This window comes from Acipenser ruthenus, chromosome 6 (assembly GCF_902713425.1).
Source record: "Acipenser ruthenus chromosome 6, fAciRut3.2 maternal haplotype, whole genome shotgun sequence".
In the NCBI taxonomy this organism is placed as follows: domain Eukaryota; kingdom Metazoa; phylum Chordata; class Actinopteri; order Acipenseriformes; family Acipenseridae; genus Acipenser; species Acipenser ruthenus.
In genome coordinates this window covers 45024502-45045466 of record NC_081194.1, presented here as the reverse complement: position 1 = coordinate 45045466, position 20965 = coordinate 45024502, and the positions used below count along the sequence as shown (strand labels likewise).

At 37.2% G+C, this 20965-nt stretch overlaps 1 protein-coding gene across 4 annotated transcripts in view; it reads left to right on the top strand.

The window, feature by feature from the left end:
• Window positions 1–20965, top strand: part of LOC117411327 (disrupted in schizophrenia 1 protein) — a 158304-nt gene that overhangs the window by 96194 nt on the left and 41145 nt on the right. For all 4 annotated transcript variants that reach the window (XM_059025426.1, XM_059025423.1, XM_059025425.1 and 1 more), the window contains exon 10: window positions 12657–12717. In XM_059025426.1, coding sequence (XP_058881409.1) covers window positions 12657–12717 — 61 coding nt within the window. The remainder of the gene's footprint in view (window positions 1–12656; window positions 12718–20965) is intronic.

The following is a 20965-nucleotide window of genomic DNA, read 5'->3' as shown; positions in this document are numbered from 1 at the left end:
TCTGAGCTGCTCTTTCAACAAAACAACTACAATTCAATGTGTGCAGTTGGAGTGGTACTTTCACTATTTATAATGCATTATTTTTAAACGGCTTTAATGTTATCAAAGTTGTTTGTCTGGAATTAAGTTGTGTCGTTTTTGGTTTTCATTACAGTTAAAGGAATTTGACTCTTCTGACTTGAATATTAGGAAATTGTAATCTATTTTAATGATCTAAACACAAACTGATAACTCTTGCCATGGACATGCGTGTCCGTGTATGGACACGTTGCTGACCCCTGGTTAAGATAAAGCCAATTCTCCTTTATGATGAACAAGAAGCTTATTTACAAGAAAGGTGGTGCATCTGATTAATGTGCTGCCTTTGTAAATGCACATCACCTCCAGGAAGGAGTGGATCCAGTGCAGGTTGGATGTGGTCTCCCCCCAGTTTATGGTGTCGAAGAGCACCAAGCAGAATGCAACACACTGACAAAACGGGGGCAGTTTTTGAATCAGAGAAGATTGAAAAAAGAGTAATGTCACCGGTGGAGCCAGCTACCTTTATCAGGTCATCACTGAGATGTATTAGCAGGGAAACTGAGTCTGGCTTTCTGTTGCTGCTTTGCACTCTTGTCTTATGACCTTGAGAGTCTTTGGTTCAGGCCCTGGAGCTTTGTACTAGACTTGAAACGTTGTTTTCTTTCACACATCTTCGCTTTGAAGAGCTTTTTAAAGTGTGTCCTCCTGTAACTCATATAATTAGTCTTTATAGTACTGCTTGGACAGAAATGGGTGTTTCACACCATAGGAAAAGCCAAATGTGAAGTACAAAGCCATGCATTTGCTCATACATACTTTTAAAATCAATTTAAAGCCGGTCATTTCCCTTGGCTTCAGTTTAAAACAAACATTCTGTTTGTCAAATATGGTATATTAGTCTACAGTGTTTCCACAATAGCTAACGTTCTTCAGTTTGTCTTCAGTTTTGACTTCAATTTAAGGCAGTTTGTAGAAGGTAGGGGTAACAAAACTGAAAGTTCAGACTACATTCCTTGCTTTTGACAATTTTCTAATAGTCCTTTAGTTTATACTAACTTTCATAGCATTTTCAACTTTTCTGTTACATTTTAGGTTTATTTGAGGTTGAGGTTACCCATATTTTTTTCATCATAACATTTTATGACTTTTCCAAACTTTGTGTGACGAACATACAGTATACACAGAAAATCTTAATTCTGCCATGTTGGAAATATGTGATTATGTACTTATAACATAAATTATTATTTTCTACAAGCATTTCATTTAAGGCATTTTAAGTACAGTTAGGTTATTGTTGTTTTTTATTTAGTAATATGGTTACTAATTTATTAAAATGGTTTAATTTACACTCCCAATATAAAAAGCTTTGAAAATCACCCAAAATGTTTCTTGTCTATATGACAAATGTAGCCAAATTTTTAACATAATTGGAGGGTATTATCTAGCATCTGAATGGTCTTTTCTTGTTGTTTTTGTTCCCAATTGCTAAGTGAACATGTATTCTTTCATGCAGTACCGCGTGTTCTTATTGACTGTCCTGTATTTTACCATTTTGGAACTTGTTTGTGTGAGACTTCAGAAACCTGTCTTGCTTTATCCCGACGCACATTTTTACACCACACACACCTTTGCACGAACTGTATTTCCAAACTTGTTACTTTATAAAAAATTTAAGCATCCTTGATTTCGAAATCTTATGTCACAGAATCCGCCCATTAATTACACTATGTAACACAATTTTTGTTCCTGGGTAGTAAGTGTTATTTCCTAATTGCTTATGCCTCAAAAGTATAGAAAATGGCTATTATTCCCCACAAACTTTGCTTTTGTGACCAGGACAGTGATATTTTGAAATGTACCTATTTCCAATGAGAAAACGTGCGAATTTGTGTCTTTTCGTTCACATAAAGTCAGAAAAAAAACAACATATGAATCCAAATTAACATGTATTTATACTAAAGTAATACAAAAATGACTACAAAAGATTTAGAAGTGAGTAGTCTTTTTGGTTGGGGTAGTATGGGTTTCTCTCCTCAGCTCCACCTCTGAAATTGTCATCTGGATCTACAACGTCTTCCTCGCTCTCTGACTTGCTGCTCTCTCTCCGGAGGAGTGGGTACGGGGAGCTCATGGCAGTGTGGCACTGGGGCGATGGATGAAGAAAGGTCCGGATACGTGATAGCAGGTGCATTCTTGCCAGTCCGACGTTTGGAAGGGTCCACCATGCAGAAGTAGCAGTTGCTTGAGTGGTCAGTGGGTTCCCGCCAAATTCTTGGGATAGCGAACTTCATGGCTCTCTTTTCCCCTCTGTACCATCCTACAAAAATACATTTATTTCACCATGACTAATGTGTAAGAGATTCTCGCTACATTTTTCATATATGATATATTTTTTCAATAACATTGAAAATTGTAAAACATTTTAAAATTAAAAACTTTTACAATTTAAAAAATTTTAACAAATTTTATAACATAAAATTCCGAGCAACAATTGTCCACCTTACCTTCCAGAGTTTTATTGCAGTGCTCGCAGGTGAAATGAGGTGCCCAGGGTTTGTCTTGATCCCCGACAGGCATGCTGAAATATGCCTTGTAGGCCTCACACATCTTCCACGGAGTACTTTTTCGCTCTTGTCTTGATAAATTGGCCGCAGACATAGCAAAATGCGTCTGCCGGATGCTTGCAGCCTCTTGATGCCATCTCAGAAAAATGCAGATATGTATCCACTTAGGCAGCTGGAACTAAACTGAACTGGTGGGCTTAATTTATATTACTGGAAAGTTCTAGAAGTTACTCCAAGTTTACTCAGCACTGAATCTATCTAGAATGTTCTGGAAAATAGGTAAATTTCAAAATATCACTGTCCTGGTCACAAAAGCAAAGTTTGTGCAGAATAATAGCCATTTTCTACACTTTTGAGGCATAAGCAATTAGGAAATAACACTTACTACCCAGGAACAAAAAAAATAAATAAATTTGTTACACGGTGTTATTTGCTGTGTTATTGTTTTTGTTTTATAATGTTGGCAAGTAAAAACCATTGTGGCAAAGGCAACCTTTGAATGCTCTCCCACAGCTTAAGGGCTATGAACATATTTCAGCTGCAGTATAAATAATTTATTGATATTGTCAGTAGTTTTTCTTGTAGCTTCAAATGCCATGGTTATTCTTTCAGGGTACAATTAAATTGTCCAATTATCCTGCCAGGAGTTAAGGAGCTTAATTAATTAATTTATGTGACCTGGACCCAAAGATACAAAAAAGGGACAACTATGTAAAGTTACCATGGTCCTTATCTTTGTAATTTACACTAATATTATCATCATTTAGGATCAGAGTGGGAGGACTTGGGGTACTGGGGCTTGAATGGTAAAACAAAATAAAACAAAATAAAAACAAAATACAATAGTCAACAAATAGACTTTCTTAATATCACTAGAATCCTCTTGTAGGGAACTTTGGACCTTATTATGAAGCTACTGAGGGACAGGGCAGGGCAGTGAGCTGACAGTGATGCTGTGGTTTGCATGAAACAGGTGAGGTCCAGCCTGAATCATGCTTCTTAAGACACAGCAGCACATGCTGAAGAGTCGCTTATTGGCACCATCAAAAGGATAGGACCTTAATGGAAAGCAGCATGCTTGCTTAAAGAGGGTGCCCCTGCATTAATATCTTCAAATAAAAGTACTAATAATGCTAGCACATCTGCTGCTCTGTGCTTCTGGGAGAACAGCCCTGATCCTCCAAATTCCTGGAGGCAGATGTTAATATGTTTGATGCTGGTCATTAGGGATGTTTCTGGTTGAAGAACTCATGGGCTCAGAGGTTGTACCCTGATTATTTCTTTCATTTATGATGACAGCTCTTATTACAGTTCCTTATTACTTTGCTTTCTACCTTAAGGAGTTTTCAAAGGAAATACAAAAAAAAAAAAACACAGAAATGTCTTGTGCATTAAAAGGCTTAAAGATGCATATATTTTTTCCCCCCTTTGAAATGTTATTAAATGTATTACTGTATGTAAAAACATGTATGCCTTATCACTTTTCCTTTCTTATTTGTGTACTGTGTACTAGGGGTAGAATGACTACTAATTTGACAGTGACTAATGGTAAAAAAAAAAAGTATAAATAAATCATAAATTTGATAATGTCTAATGCTCTATTTGTAAACGTACTCTTCCATAACACTGTGCTGTTTTGCCCTATATTTTAAAACTGCTTGGAATTTTGTTAAATTATTTTATTGTTGTTCTAAAATGTAATTTGTATGTTAATAGATTAATTAATTGCAACCAAAACTACGTCAGCTATCAGTTTCTGAGTTCGACTGTCCCAACTATTCAACAAGTTGACTATTTGGTGATAGCCCTACTGTGTACTTAGTTTGTGGATCTAGTTTAAAAAGCAGTGTATAACTTGAGAGGTGCCAAAGATATTAGAATATGTCAGCAAAATGAGTGGATGTGATGAGTAATTTATTCTAAAATCGTCAGTATCTTGGATATTTCAGCAGCTATTTTCTGACCGTGTCCGTATACAGTATCATCCTTGTAGACTTTCCATAATGTCACTAGGAGGCATAAGACAGTAACGTAGCAATGGCTTTGTCCACACAGCATGCCCAGTTTAATTTCTGTGTGTAGTGACGACCTCAGCATTGTCAGCCACTATAATAGTTATTACATTGGGTTCACCCACCTCCTGGTAACCAGTTTCAGTAGAAGGGCTGAAATGTAGATAACCAACCCGTCTGATACACCTGATTTTAAAACAGTAGCTCTCATCAGCAAACCCAACTTAGTTGGAAACATAAGAAGCTTGTTTACATTTGGTTGTAGTGCTTTCTTAAGACAACATTATATTGACTCACTTTGTATAATTACTTACTGTCCACATATCAAAGACCCTCCTCCCTCCTACATTTAAATTGTACCCTCCATCAATTTGCATATGCAACCTGTCCTGATCATTTGCTGGGTTCTTTGATTCCCCTGGAATGTTGAATAATGTCCCATGTGTACCTGACTATTATTGCAGATCAAGTCCACCCACAGTGGTGAATACCTATCCTGCTTTCAAGATGATAGCATGGGGCTCCCAAGTGGCGCATCCAATAAAGGCGCTCCACGTCGAGTGCAGGATGCGTCCTATAGCCTGGACGTCGCCAGTTTGAGTCCAGGCTATTCCATTGCCGACCGTGGACGGGAGCTCCCAGGTGGTGGCGCACAATTGGTCAAGCGTCGTCCTGGGGGGGAGGGCTTAGGTCGGCCAAGGCGTCCTCGGCTCACCGCGCACCAGCAACCCCTATAGTCTGGCCGGGCGCCTGTGGGCTTGTCTGTGTTGTCCTCCGACGCTGTAGCTCTGAGGTGGCTGCATGGTGAGTCTGCAGTGTGAAAAGAAGCCGTCAGCTGACGGCACATGCTTCAGAGGACAGCGTGTGTTCTTCTTCACCTCTCCTGAGTCAGCGTGGGGGTGGTAGCGGTGAGCTGAGCCTAAAATTAATTGGATAGTCTAAATTGGGAGAAAATACAAAAAATAATTGGTGACTACTAAATGTATTAAAAAAAAAAGATGATAGCTTAACCATCCCCTGTTCTGATATTGTCTGTCTGCCTAAGGTGCATGAGACCTTATTGTGGATCTCCCCATACTGTAGGTTTCAGGAAAACTTTTTTTGTCCCTGAAGGTGCCCCCTCAAACACACACAAACACACACAGACATCTGTAAGAAAACTGTGGCTTCACATGACGCTGATCTGCTAAAATATAATTGTGACACCTGTTAACCAGCTGCTGTTGTTTCTTGCTGTTCAAACCGTTTGTGTTCATTAGAGTTATTCTTATCTTTCTATACATCTGGTGTGGTATTTGTTCCAGTTTTCTTCATGCCATTGTCAACATGGCAGCTTGATTTCAAAGCAATATGAGTTTCTTTCTTTAAAGACACATTTTAATTATTGGCTTAAATCTGGTTTCCAAATCTATGATTTCATGCAGGAATGCGAAAGGACAGCTGAAATCCATATCTGTGATCACTTTTAAGTACTCTTGAACTGTTAAAAAAAATAAAGAAAAAAGGCATAAGCACTGTGGTTTAGAAATACCCTATTGTGGAAATAGTAACAGTATTTATTCGTAGCACTTTTACATGCACTGGAGTTGAATGTTTAAGTTTAACATTATATTGTCTTTGTTTACAACAGACCTTGAAAATACATCCATATAAACGACTTACTTTAAAATACAAAAATACTTTTTATCCCCATGTGACACAGCGGATTGTCAGGATGTAGATGCAGTGGATTGTCAGGATGTAGATGTAGAGAATGAAGTGAATGGACTCGTTGGGTATTGTACAGTTCAAATCAGTCATGTTTATTTAACTAAAAGACCCACAGAGGTACAGTTCTCAATGGAAAGGACACTTTAAATAAATAAATTAGCCACAATTCCTTTAACTATTAACAAGTAGCTCCCTCTACAGGGGTGACTCTCTTGTCTCCCAACCTTCCCTTAATATATTGGTGAGGGAGGGATAAGCATCCTTGCCCTCACTGAAAACAAACACCAACAATTTTACTTTGTAATACTCAGTTATGTTAGCCGTTTTAACACAGCTCACACTCTTGCTATATTCTTTCTCAAGTTCCCCAGTAGTCTGCCTGTGTGGGCCCTCCTTTTATACCAGGTAAGTATTATTTAATACATAAGAATCTCTGATTAGTCTAAACAGAACAAGGCAAAGCAGAATTTTGATTACAATGGGTGGTGAACTGGTCCTTTGTGTACCAGAGTGGTTTCTTGCTAGTTGTATACAATTACAGTAATTGCTCTCTGAAAATGTGTCTTTGCACTTGCTTCAAAATAGGGTCATTTTAGTTTAAGACCTTGCCGTCATGACAAACCACCCTGCTGTTCTGATAAGGTGTGGTACTAGTAATGTTTGAAACAATAATAGTTAGATCTCCCTCACATTGGATGTCCGCACTCATCAAGAAGCAAGTTCAAATAATTATTAGTTCATATTATTTTATTTTCTATGGTAAAAACACGAAGAACAAACATGTTTCGACCAAACAATGGCTGTCCTCAGCATTTCCTTAACCAGTTAGAAGTAAGGCTATGATTTTGGCACGGTCATTTTTAGTACATTTCAAGGACGAGTTGCGGGAAAAAAAAAACGGAATTCCCAGAAAGGTCACCAAATAATGTTGCTTTAGCTACATCAACATACACAAGAGCTTTTAAACAGTACACCAAAACCAATAATATAAGACTATTGCTTTTGACTACTGACAAGTTTTAAATGTTACTTTAGAGTATAAATCTTAGTTAAAGGTCATTTCACACGAACTTTTTTTAGAATACTGTACGATACAGTCTTTCACAACGGCTGCGTAGCGAAATGTACTTATTTATATATACAGTACTGTGCAAAAGTTTTAGGCAGGTGTGAAAATATGCTGTAAAGTAAGAATGCTTTCAAAAATAGACATGTTGATAGTTTATATTTATCAATTAACAAAATGCAAAGTGAGTGAACAGAAATTTTTTTTCATCAAATCAATATTTGGTGTGACCACCCTTTGCCTTCAAAACAGCATCAATTCTTCTAGGTATACTTGCACACAGTTTTTGAAGGAACTCAGCAGGTAGGTTGGCCCAAACATCTTGGAGAACTAACCACAGTTCTTCTGTGGATTTAGGCAGCCTCAGTTGCTTCTCTCTCTTCATGTAATCCCAGACAGACTCGTTGTTGAGATCAGGGCTCTGTGGAGGCCATACCATCACTTCCAGGACTCCTTGTTCTTCTTTACGCTGAAGATAGTTCTTAATGACTTTCGCTGTATGTTTGGGGTCGTTGTCATGCTGCAGAATAAATTTGGGCCCAATTAGATTCCTCCCTGATGGTATTGCATGATGGATAAGTATCTGCCTGTACTTCTCAGCATTGAGGAGACCATTAATTCTGACCAAATCCCCAACTCCATTTGCAGAAATGCAGCCCCAAACTTGCAAGGAACCTCCACCATGCTTCACTGTTGCCTGCAGACACTCATTTGTGTACCGCTGTCCAGCCCTTCGGCGAACAAACTGCCTTCTGCTACAGCCAAATATTTCACATTTTGACTCATCAGTCCAGAGCACCTGCTGCCATTTTTCTGCACCCCAGTTCCTGTGTTTTCGTGCATAGTTGAGTCGCTTGGCCTTGTTTCCACGCCGGAGGTATGGCTTTTTGGCCACAAGTCTTCCATGAAGGCCACTTCTGACCAGACTTCTCCAGACAGTAGATGGGTGTACCAGGGTCCCACTGTTTTCTGCCAATTCTGAGCTGATGGCACTGCTGGACATCTTCCGATTGCGAAGGGAAGTAAGCACGATGTGTCTTTCATCTGCTGCAGTAAGTTTCCTTGGCCGACCACTGCGTCTACGGTCCTCAACGTTGCCCATTTCTTTGTTCTTCTTCAAAAGAGCTTGGACAGCACATCTGGAAACCCCTGTCTGCCTTGAAATTTCTGCCTGGGAAAGACCTTGCTGATGCAGTATAACTACCTTGTGTCTTGTTGCTGTGCTCAGTCTTTCCATGGTGTATGACTTTTGACAGTAAACTGTCTTCAGCAACCTCACCTTGTTAGCTGAGTTTGGCTGTTCCTCACCCAGTTTTATTCCTCCTACACAGCTGTTTCTGTTTCAGTTAATGATTGTGTTTCAACCTACATATTGAATTGATGATCATTAGCACCTGTTTGGTATAATTGTTTAATCATACACCTGACTATATGCCTACAAAATCCCTGACTTTGTGCAAGTGTACCTAGAAGAATTGATGCTGTTTTGAAGTCAAAGGGTGGTCACACCAAATATGGATTTGATTTAGATTTTTCTTCTGTTCACTCACTTTGCATTTAGTTAATTGATAAATATAATCTATTATTATTTTTGAAAGCATTCTTACTTTACAGCATTTTTTCACACCTGCCTAAAACTTTTGCACAGTACTGTATATATATATATATATATTAGGGCTGCTCCGATTAACAGATTAATCGGGACGATTAATCAACTAATGAATTGATTGGAGATCAGTTCAGTCACGTGAAATGACAGTGTCGAGTAAAGCATGGTGTAGAATTAAAAAATGAAGAGGCAGGATGCATATATTTTATGTGGAGAAAATTCTGGACCAAGACTCTGTTGAATTAAGCAAGTGTCGATTTATCCACCAGTTGAGTTAAGCGAGGTTAACACTGTGTGTGTGTGGGCAGGTATTACTATGAATGTGGACAAAATTTGAGAAAATGTCCCCACAAAGATAGTAACTCCTGAAAAAACAACATTGTGGGGACGTCCCCACTTTATAAAACAACTTTTTAAGAACTAAATATGCCTTAAAAAAAAAAGTGCCAAAATATTTAGCTTGTTGTTGACTTTCATACTATGTGGAGTTTTGTCTGACTGGAGTTAGAAATAGTAAATAAAAATATAGTGAGAGTCAATGAGAGTCCCCAAAAATATATAGATATGCATGCGTGCGTGCGTGTGTGTTATAGAACGTAGCCTCTCTCTTTTATACTCTGTGGCTGTTCCCAATTAACACCAATTATCTCATTTGGGAACAGCCACAGTCTCACATGTATGTATTTGGCAGGGATAGGAATTAACCCCATCCCTGCCACCCACCACCAAAACACCACACCAACACCAACACTTTATTTACACAGGGCTCTGCCCTGCCACAATATATAAATATAAATAACAATATATAAACATGAGCATATCAAATAATTGTTTTTATTACCGTGTTCAAAATGAAACAGTATATATTTTGACTTCAATAATAAGAATGAGGCATTTAAATTGGTATCTGAGTAGCCTACAGAGAACTGCCCCTTTAAAAAAAAAAAAAAGAAAAAAAAAAAACAGAGTTGAAAGGTCAAAGCACACAGGCAGGCACCACGTCCAAGAAACAGGGCAGAAGGATCAGAAAGATCAGAAAAAGATACTAGAAAACAGATAAACCTCTCGTTTATCTACAGTTTATCTACAGAAATAAAAAAAAGATGTTCAACAGCAGTCTGAAATATTTTGTTTAGCAATGTTTAGTTTTAGTGAGTGAGTATTTATTTTCAACAGACTACTGCATTGTATGAAAAAACAGTTTCAAGAAATAAAATGCAAGTATATTTTTTGAAGATGCAAGCCCAATTTTTGGTTTCAGAGTTTACAGTAACATACAATCTGTGTTCATTTACATGCTTGCTCGCTCAGCTACAATATACACATCTCATAACTTCACATAAATGCTTCGTGCATACACAACCAAACAATTTACAGATACTCGCACTCAATTTGTCTTTTCAGTGCATGACATACTGCAAGATTTCACAGACTATTAAAATTCACGATTTTCACGACTTCCGTGACCTCCATGTCCAAAATCGTATGCTTAGTTCTAAGCAATGCCCGCACTGGAATATAACCACTGTAGAGGTGCCCAACATTTTACCGGCTGACAAAAACCCAGCTGTAACTGAGCCGTTGAAGATGTACTTCTCCTGAGGTGGTCACCTGTCCTGGTTTTGAAGAAGGTGTCCTGGTATTTCAGCAAGAAGTCTTTAGTTGAATATATATGTGTGGCAACACCTTACACACATCTGCTGCAGTATCCACCTCAAAATGAAAGCAAGTACGTAGCTAAAGACAATATAGTTTCACATACAAATTAGATTTGAATACAGAAGATGATCATAAATGTATTATTCTTTCATATGGAACTGCTTCACTGTTAAAGGGACTACAATAGGATGTATTTGCAGAAATTAACTAATGTATTTGCATTTAAAAAATAAATATATCAAATCCTATGTAAGTTCTCTGGTGCAGTTCAGCTAGATTTAGGGTCATTTTTCCTTCTTTGCATCCATTTTTAATGTGACCGCTATCTTTACCCAACTTTAGTATTCGGTATATTGTTTGATAATTATTAAAAGCTCACACATTAAAATTGTACAGCTGGGCATACACAGGATTTGATGCACATGAAAAAAATAACTATGTAACCATAGACAAGTTAATTTCTAAAATGTACCTCATGGTAGTGCCATTAAAGGTGAAACTACTTATGTAGTAATTATTTCATTTTTGACTAAATGCAGAGCTGAAGGGATCATTAGTAAGCATCAGTTTTCATTAAACAGTGGCAGATATAAGAGGAGTTCTCCCAGTAGGGAACATATCAATATGAAAAGTAATAAAGACCCTCATTTTCTTCCATTTTCATTGCAGTGATGTTATTAGTGGTTCAGCTGTGTTCAAAGAAAGGGGTGGATCATTAAGGGCAGTCATGTTGATTTTCAAAGTGATTTCATGCACAAGCAAAGTATTTTATTATCAGTAAATTGGCTTTTATCGGTTGCTGAATGAGGATTTCAGTGAAACACACATTTGAATAGCTGAGGCTGATCCCTTGTCATAATGAATGAATGAATGGTGCAATGTGAAAGCAATGTATGTGCACTTGTTTTATTTGCTGAATGACACTCCTATCAATCGTGTCTATTAATGTATCGATTATTGCTTCAATTATTCAGATAATTAATAAAATATAACTCAGTGGCAAGTAGAAGCATTATTTATAAGGATATTTATCTTCCCAATACAGTACAGGGTGATTCATAGTTCGCACTACATTGTCGGAGCATCATGAAAACTGGAGGATGCGTGGAGGATGATATACAAAGTACAGATGTCTATGACAGAGACACTCTGTGACGCACCGTTTGGCCATCAGAGGGTTGTGCAATAATCTCAACCTTTAAGTAGAATTTTAAACAATGCAAAACAACAATGTCGTATGAATTATGAATCACCCTGCATACATAAATACTGTTTTTTTTAGCCTGTTTTTCAAAGCTACTGTGGTAGAAAAGATAGTACATTTTGTAAAGTGCCTACTTCAGTGAAGTAATAAAAATGATCACTAAAGAGTGCAGGGCCAAAAGAACAGCACAAATACACTAATAACATTGCAATATATAGGCTGGCGGGGTGTTTTAAGAGAGAGGTAAGATAAACAAATGATAAAACATATCCATTGAGGACAACAACATTTGTGACAGCACTATATATATATATATATATATATATATATATATATATATATATATGGTGCTATAGATACAGTAGTAGACATCGATTTTGGTGATGATAGCCCTAGGACAAAGGTCAGGACAGGGCCATACTTATGCAAATTATTATCTATATAAATCATATAAATCCATAATGTGACTGTTAGTGCATTGTTGATACTGTCATACTGCATTCTTGAAGTTACAAACTAATTATAATATAGGATTGTTGTTATTACTGTAACTACAGGGACAGCAGAGGTTCAGACAGCAGGAAACTCAATGGAAAGGGGTAGATAATGTGTGCTAACTAAATAGGCATTTTAGTTCAGATATATTTTGTTTAGATGCAGGTATTACCATATCCAGTTTAGTACTATCTGTTTTGTAGGACTGAAAATGAAAGGTAGTTTGGAAGAATGACATACCCTTAGCAGATGTAAATGCAAATAAAAAAAAAAATATCTAGGTATCATTAATCTATTTTTCCTGTTCATTTTACAGAAAATAATTTGAAAGACAGTGCTGCCAAATACATTGAATTGTTGGAAGATAAGCTAAACAGGTAAGATGTCTTTTTTTCTGTTTTTGCATTATGAATTATTTCAAGCAATTGTTCTGCTTCAGTGCCTTCTAGACCCCCTGCTGACGATGCAGACCAGTTTTAGTAAATCATTATTTAAATGTTTAATGACAGCCTCCGATTTGCAAGCTTAACTCCCAGTGCCCTTTTTCTGTGTGTATTAAACTGCCACTTCATTTCCCATGTTACACTGCTACTTAGATGTCAAATGCAATAAATATAAATGAGTGATGATGCTGCTAGGATATTTACACTAGTAATAGAACATTTTAAAATGAAAACGGGAAATAAGGATTAAAACCAGTTTTCAGTGCCAAAGCCAAGGTTACAGCTCAGTCATTAACCTCTCGGTTTCCCGTTACTTCAAAGTATCTCTTTTCTACAGTTCTGACAGCACCTGATTCTTTTTTTCTATAGGTAGTATGGTTTCTGTTTGGATCAGTTTTGATTATGTATTGATGCAAGAACATGGACAAAAAACGAATCTACTGTAGGTTTAATATTCAAGTTATGGCAGCATAAAAAATACATTGCAGAAAAAAATTAAACAAAGAAAAAAAATTATATTGTGTCAATTGCTGACACTGAATGCCCGTGAACTGAAACACCAAACAGAAGGCTTATTATTAAAGAGTCCTTGCATGATGTTCCACTTATTGTGGTGAACAACACTAGAGTGATGTTTTCTGTACCATGTTTTAAACATGATTTTAAGTTTACAGGTATTGTACAAAAACAATTACCTGTTCTTCTGCATTCATTCACATAGATGCCACTAACTCCTCATATTGTATAGACCACTTGACATACTGACAATAAAGGTATCGTTGTGATTAATATTTATTTTCCTGCACATAAACTTGAAAAACATAATGTGCTGTTTACCAGTATTTCATTTTGGGTTTCTTGCAATGTGCATTATGATGATTAGAAATAGAATAGAATTCATTGTTATACATTTGTTTCAATAAATAACAGAACAAGCCATACAGAAGTGTGGAGTAGTGGTTAGGGCTCTGGACTCTGGACCGGAGGGTCATGGGTTCAGTCCCCGGTGGGGGACACTGCTGCTGTACCCTTGAGCAAGGTACTTTACCTAGATTGCTCCAGTAAAAACCCAACTGTATAAATGGGTAATTGTATGTAAAAATAATGTGATATCTTGTAACAATTGTAAGTCACCCTGGATAAGGGTGTCTGCTAACAAATTAATAATAATAATAATACTGGAAAGCCTATGCAATATGGTTCTTTGTTCTTCTAATCTATTTTTTTTTATCATAAAAGGCCTGATCTTTTATTGTATAAATGGAAGGTCTGCCAGTAGTCAAGATACAGGATTTTGTTTCAATAATTTCTTGTTCAGTGCAAGTATGTATTATGTCTGAATGAGAAAAATACATTTGAAATTTCACTCGCTGTGACTAGAATTAGAGTCAACAGTCTTGCTTAATTTGATAACTTGACTTGAGATGATGTTCTTGCACTCATGGCCTGATGTGTTAATGAAGAGTATGCTTTTAATGCAAAACATAACCCCCTATAGTATAACCCCCTATAGAATATACAGATGTGCTCAAATTTGTTGGTACCCTTACAGCTCATTGAAATAATGCTTCATTCCTCCTGAAAAGTGATGAAATTAAAAGCTATTTTATCATGTACACTTGCATGCCTTTGGTATGTCATAGAATAAAGCAAAGAAGCTGTGAAAAGAGATGAATTATTGCTTATTCTACAAAGATATTCTTATTATTAAGAAGTTTAAGGTCCATGGAACTGTAGCCAACAGTAGCGAAAATCGACCCCAGAGTGAACAAAAAGAACCAAGGATAACTGCCAAAGAGATACAAGCTGAACAACAAGATGAAGGTACGTCAGTTTCTGATCGCACCATCCGTCGCTTTTTGAGCGAGTGTGGGCTCCATGGAAGAAGACCCAGGAGGACTCCACTTTTGAAAGAAAAACATAAAAAAGCCAGACTGGAATTTGCTAAAATGCATATTGACAAGCCATAATCCTTCTGGGAGAATGTCCTTTGGACAGATGAGTCAAAACTGGAGCTTTTTGGCAAGTCACATCAGCTATATGTTCACAGACGAAAAAATGAAGCTTTCAAAGAAAATAACACCATACCTACAGTGAAACATGGAGGAGGCTCGGTTATGTTTTGGGGCTGCTTTGCTGCGCCTGGCACAGGGTGCCTTGAATCTGTGCAGGGCACAATGAAATCTCAAGACTATCAAGGCATTCTGGAGTGAAACGTACTGCCCAGTGTCAGAAAGCTCTGTCTCAGTCACAGGTCATGGGTCCTCCAACAGGATAATGACCCAAAACACACAGCTAAAAGCACCCAAGAATGGATAAGAACAAAACATTGCACTATTCTGAAGTGGCCTTCTATGAGTTCTGATCTGAATCCTATCGAACATCTATGGAAAGAGCTGAAACTTGCAGTCTGGAGAAGGCACCCATCAAACCTGAGACAGCTGGAGCAGTTTGCTCAGGAAGAGTGGGCCAAACTACCTGTTAACAGGTGCAGAAGTCTCATTGAGAGCTACAGAAAACGTTTGATTGCAGTGATTGCCTCTAAAGGTTGTGCAACAAAATATTAGGTTAGCGGTCCCATCATTTTTGTCCATGCCATTTTCATTGGTTTTATTATTTACAATATTATGTTGAATAAAAAATCAAAAGCAAAGTCTGATTTCTATTAAATATGGTATAAACAATGGTGGATGCCAATTACTTTTGTCAGTTTCAAGTTATTTCAGAGAAAATTGTGCATTCTTCGTTTTTTGTGGAGGGGTACCAACACATTTGAGCACGTCTGTCCACATATATTTTTGAGTACAGTGTTGGACTAACATGTGTTTTTCATGTTCAAATATTCTTTCAAAATTGAAACCAATATTTGAATATTCATTAATTTAGAAGTATTTGCAATATATTACAGAAAAAAAAATCTCTCAGAAATAAAATAAACCGTATCAGTTTGAAAAATGGATATAGTTAAGGTGGTTGTACGTACATATATACGTACAGTATGTATGTCACACGTCACAGATTTCTCCATATATCTGAAGAACCATGAATCCAATTGTCATGAAATTTGGTATTCATGCTGTTTAGCATATGTTATTGAGAGTATCAAATTCTAGGGATATAAGGGGTGTAGTTGTCTGTCTGTATGTCAAATTCTATACTATTCTGTACATACTGTTGATGTAGTTTTGAAATTATAGCCATGAAATTACAGGTGACGTATGTTACTGACATAATTGTTTATATTAGATGTAATTTATGCATTGTTTTCCTTTGTAGGATATAATTTATAAACAAATACAAACATGGTCATTTTTGCTACTGAATGTACTTGAAGCTGTTTGCTTGAAAATATTATTAGAATACTATTTGTCAGAGTAATGTTTCCAAAGTTATACTTATATATATTTTTTTTGTTAAATTGGATTTATGTATACAGTAATAAATTATGTAAAGATGCTAGTCACAGATTTAGTAAATTGTATAGCTGTACAAAAACCTCTATACATGCTTAACTGCATTGATAGTTGAGATATGTATGTGGAAAAATGTATTCATTATTATACATTAAAGCTTAGAAGCTCTAGAAAAGGCTTACTAAATCACACACATGGTTCATGCCTTTTTCTTCCCAAGATTTTAAAAATGAGAAATTGTTTAATTGTTTAATCTGGAACAACAGACACTACGATAGGATGCTTTTGTTACAGGATTACAAGACCGGATTGCTTTTAGCTCCTAAATTGCAAAACTTTGAAATGTTTTTCAAATGCCTTTCAGAAATGTCCTTGTACAGATCCTAATACCATGATAGTGAAAATATTACTGGCTGGGTTAAAACAACAGGTAGTGTAACCTTAAAAGTTACATTTTGCTAAAGGCTGTTTTTATTTAAACTTGATTGGGTTTATTTTAATGACCCAAATTGGAGCAATCAGCAACCTAATTGAATAACTTTATTATTAAAAAACAACAACTCTTCATAAAAGCCTTCAAATACTGAAAACATGGCGATGTATATTATTATACGTAGCAGAGAATGTGAGCTGAGTGGTGACAAAATTCTGCTTACCGCTCATAATATCCTCTGCTCTTTCTTTCATTCCACTCCACTCCACTATATTAATCCAGCTGGGGTTTTCCCCCAGGGGTGTATTACTGACCCATTTATTAACACTAAATACAATGTATTGAGGTCTGCGAAAAAACCTGATTCATAATATATTGGACAACTGTGTTAAGATCAAGGAGGGGTTTAAATTCCTCCCTGCGAGAAATACATGTGAGAATGTTGCTGGAGCCTTAATTAAGTAATTGTTAATTATTGATTAACTGGGCTCCAGCCAAAGACTATAAAAGTCTGGAGAAATCGTTTGTCTGGGTGGAGTATGTTGGAGAGAGAAACAGATAGGCAGGCAGGCAGGCAGGCAGGCAGGCAGGCAGGCAGGCAAAAAACGAATGCTACCTATTTGTCCACAAAGGTACTTGTGTTTATTTTTTATTTATATTTTGTGGAAACCTTTACTTTTGCCCTTGTGCCTTTTATTTTGTGTTTGAGAAATTTACTTCTTTCTGGTCTGATGTCACCCCACAAGCCAGCCTGTCACAGGGGTGCAGTGCTAAATTGTGCACAAATACAAACCACCTACACATTAATAGAATGTGTGTGTTTCCTATTCATATACAGATGTTCAGAATGAGCTGGAGGGGTTAGCGGCACATGTGTGCAGTCTATTGCTCTCAACACGTTGGGGAAGCCAGAAATGTCATAGAAATTTGTTTTCAAGGCTTGTAAGTACACCCTGCATTTAGGGAAAAATAGGTATTTGGCTGTTTGCCTAAAAAATGCATTGAGCAGTACTGGCAACGCACAAGAAAAAGCGGACTGAGAAATGCCAGCAACAATTGCCACTGTTTAAAACATGCTTTCAAAAGTTCTTAACAAATTGATGCAATTGTAAGTGTCGCAATTGCCTGCAGCTTTAGTACATCTAATTACAATATTTGAGAACCCTCATCACCAGCCCCTTTTTGAGAATTTATGCAGGCCGTCCATAATTACATATTCATCTACACTTGAATAGCAAACAGAAACTGCTGCCGCAAAGCATTCCCTAAAAAGTCACAAATAGCATTGCGTTTGTTTAGTACATTTTACCCAAGACTTCCGACTCCTTTGCAAATGGTTTGTGACTATTGCGACAGGCGCAACACTTTAATACACCTACACCATAGTCTCACCTGGCTGTACCTTGTGGCTTTAGTGCTTTGATATACTTTGCGTGGCATAATGAAAGCAATGTAGTGACTATTGCTTTTGCCTTACATTTTCTAGACATCATCGTAAAATAAGAAAAAATGTGATGCAATGGAATTGCAGCTTTACAATTATAGTGTTGGTGCATTTTACGCTGTTACATATTACATTTTTTTAATAGAATAAAATATCATAATTGTACTATGCAAAAAAAGTACTGCATCTCCAGCCCCGCCCCACCCCTTGTTCGCTATATTTTTCAAATGCCTCTTAATAATAGTACATACCGATAAATCATCTCTTGATCACTCGTTTTATCACCAAACTCCTCAATAATGCGATCCAAGTCGTTATTTTATTACTATAACATCTAAAAAAAGCTCTGCAAATGTCTGTGATGTTCTTTGAGCGCTGGATGCGGAAGCAGCTATCTTGTTTGTTTATGTCCGTGTTATCTATGTGGTGTCGGGGCTATCTGTATTCACGTACGCCCTTTTGTTTTTTTTTGTTTTTTCGGCTTCTCTCTGCTCCTATCGGTCTCACTCGGCCATTGAATGGTTTTCTCTGCTTTTTCCGGAGAGAAAACGACTAGAGACCTGTTTTTTGCATCTTTTTGATGATGTCGGACAGGGTCCGACATTGGACCGGAAAGGGAAAATTGCGATGTCGGACCAGGTCCGACATAGGACCGCTAAGGGTTAAACACTTTGACAAAACAAAATGGCGCGTTGGCCAAACAAACAAACAGACGATAAACAATAACAAGTATTGTGCTGGTTTATAAGCCAGCACGTTTTAGCAATCGTTATTTTGAATCCTTTTTACCTCCTCTCCACACCCGTTCGCCACTCACCGAACACACAACCCCGAGTGAGTGAAACACTGCGTCTTTTATGCAGGTGTACCGAGACTCGATTGCTAATCAATCATTCAATTGGAATCTTGGTACATCTGCACGTGAACTACTTTGTGCACTTCCCCATGATTGAGCCATCCTCATGTCTAAGTACATTTATATAGTTTAAATCACTCGTGTTACACAGACCCATTTATATCCCGTGCACCAACATCTATACACCAACATTAACACATCACATGCAAAATATAACACAAAATACACACAGGGGTGGGGCACACTGGCACAAGGGCCTATAAATTATGAATTTTCTATTTGTCTCTGACATGCTTTCCTGCAATTATGTATGTCTTACACTGAAAAGACAGAAGATGTAATATAAACAATAGGACGTATGTAATTTAATAACATGCATTTACAACACAAACTAGAGTTGTGAGCAACTTTACGGCTTCCAAGCAGTTATCGTGAAATTTAAGCGCATTGGTTATTATAGATGAAACGTTATCATCACAACTGTGCTAACTGTGTCAATTTTGGTCCACATATTGGAATTATTGGTTAGTAGGCTATTTAAATTGTATTTGGATGCACACAAAATTCTAAATAGTATGCAGTCATATAGACTTTGAAAATAATGCATATAAGAGGCTAACATTGTTCTAAATTCTAGATCACTCTTTGTTTGAGTTTGTGTGCGTGTGTGCGTGTGTGTGAGCGTGTGGTGCCCTATTCTTCATTTTGCAATATAAAATAAAGTCTACAGCATGTATTGGTTTTTGTATATTTTAATGCCACTATCATTTAATGTGCATTGTTATTAAAGCAATAGAAAGTGATAATAGTGTAACGATTAGCTATCAGGGGTGCCTGGCAAATACACAATTCACCATATTTAATTGTGACCAAACCGCTACTAGGACATAACATGTGCACGATTTATGAGTAACACCACTCGAATCCTATGCCGAGGAATTATAAACAGGACAGAGGAGAGGAGAAGCTGGAACAGAACCCAGAGACAGTACAAATTGAGCAGTTATTGTGCTCTGCAGGTAATAGACCTTTTGGAGAGTTGGCTCAAATACAGAACAAATTATTTCATAATAAATCACATCCAAAGTTATATTATAGCACTCAATAGTTAACCATCTGGCCCAACAAACATTATATCCGGCTGAATCAAAAACATCATATTGCACACTTGATAAACTCATTATAGTATGCACATCAATAGTAATTATTGCACATCAACAGTAGCCCAGTTATATTGCACATCTTAATCAAGTATATTAGACATACAGTGCCTTGCGAAAGTATTCGGCCCCCTTGAACTTTGCGACCTTTTGCCACATTTCAGGCTTCAAACATAAAGATATGAAACTGTAATTTTTTGTGAAGAATCAACAACAAGTGGGACACAATCATGAAGTGGAACGAAATTTATTGGATATTTCAAACTTTTTTTACAAATAAAAAACTGAAAAATTGGGCGTGCAAAATTATTCAGCCCCCTTAAGTTAATACTTTGTAGCGCCACCTTTTGCTGCGATTACAGCTGTAAGTCGCTTGGGGTATGTCTCTATCAGTTTTGCACATCGAGAGACTGAAATTTTTCCCCTTTCCTCCTTGCAAAACAGCTCGAGCTCAGTGAGGTTGGATGGAGAGCATTTGTGAACAGCAGTTTTCAGTTCTTTCCACAGATTCTCGATTGGATTCAGGTCTGGACTTTGACTTGGCCATTCTAACACCTGGATATGTTTATTTGTGAACCATTCCATTGTAGATTTTGCTTTATGTTTTGGATCATTGTCTTGTTGGAAGACAAATCTCCGTCCCAGTCTCAGGTCTTTTGCAGACTCCATCAGATTTTCTTCCAGAATGGTCCTGTATTTGGCTCCATCCATCTTCCCATCAATTTTAACCATCTTCCCTGTCCCTGCTGAAGAAAAGCAGGCCCAAACCATGATGCTGCCACCACCATGTTTGACAGTGGGGATGGTGTGTTCAGGGTGATGAGCTGTGTTGCTTTTACACCAAACATAACGTTTTGCATTGTTGCCAAAAAGATC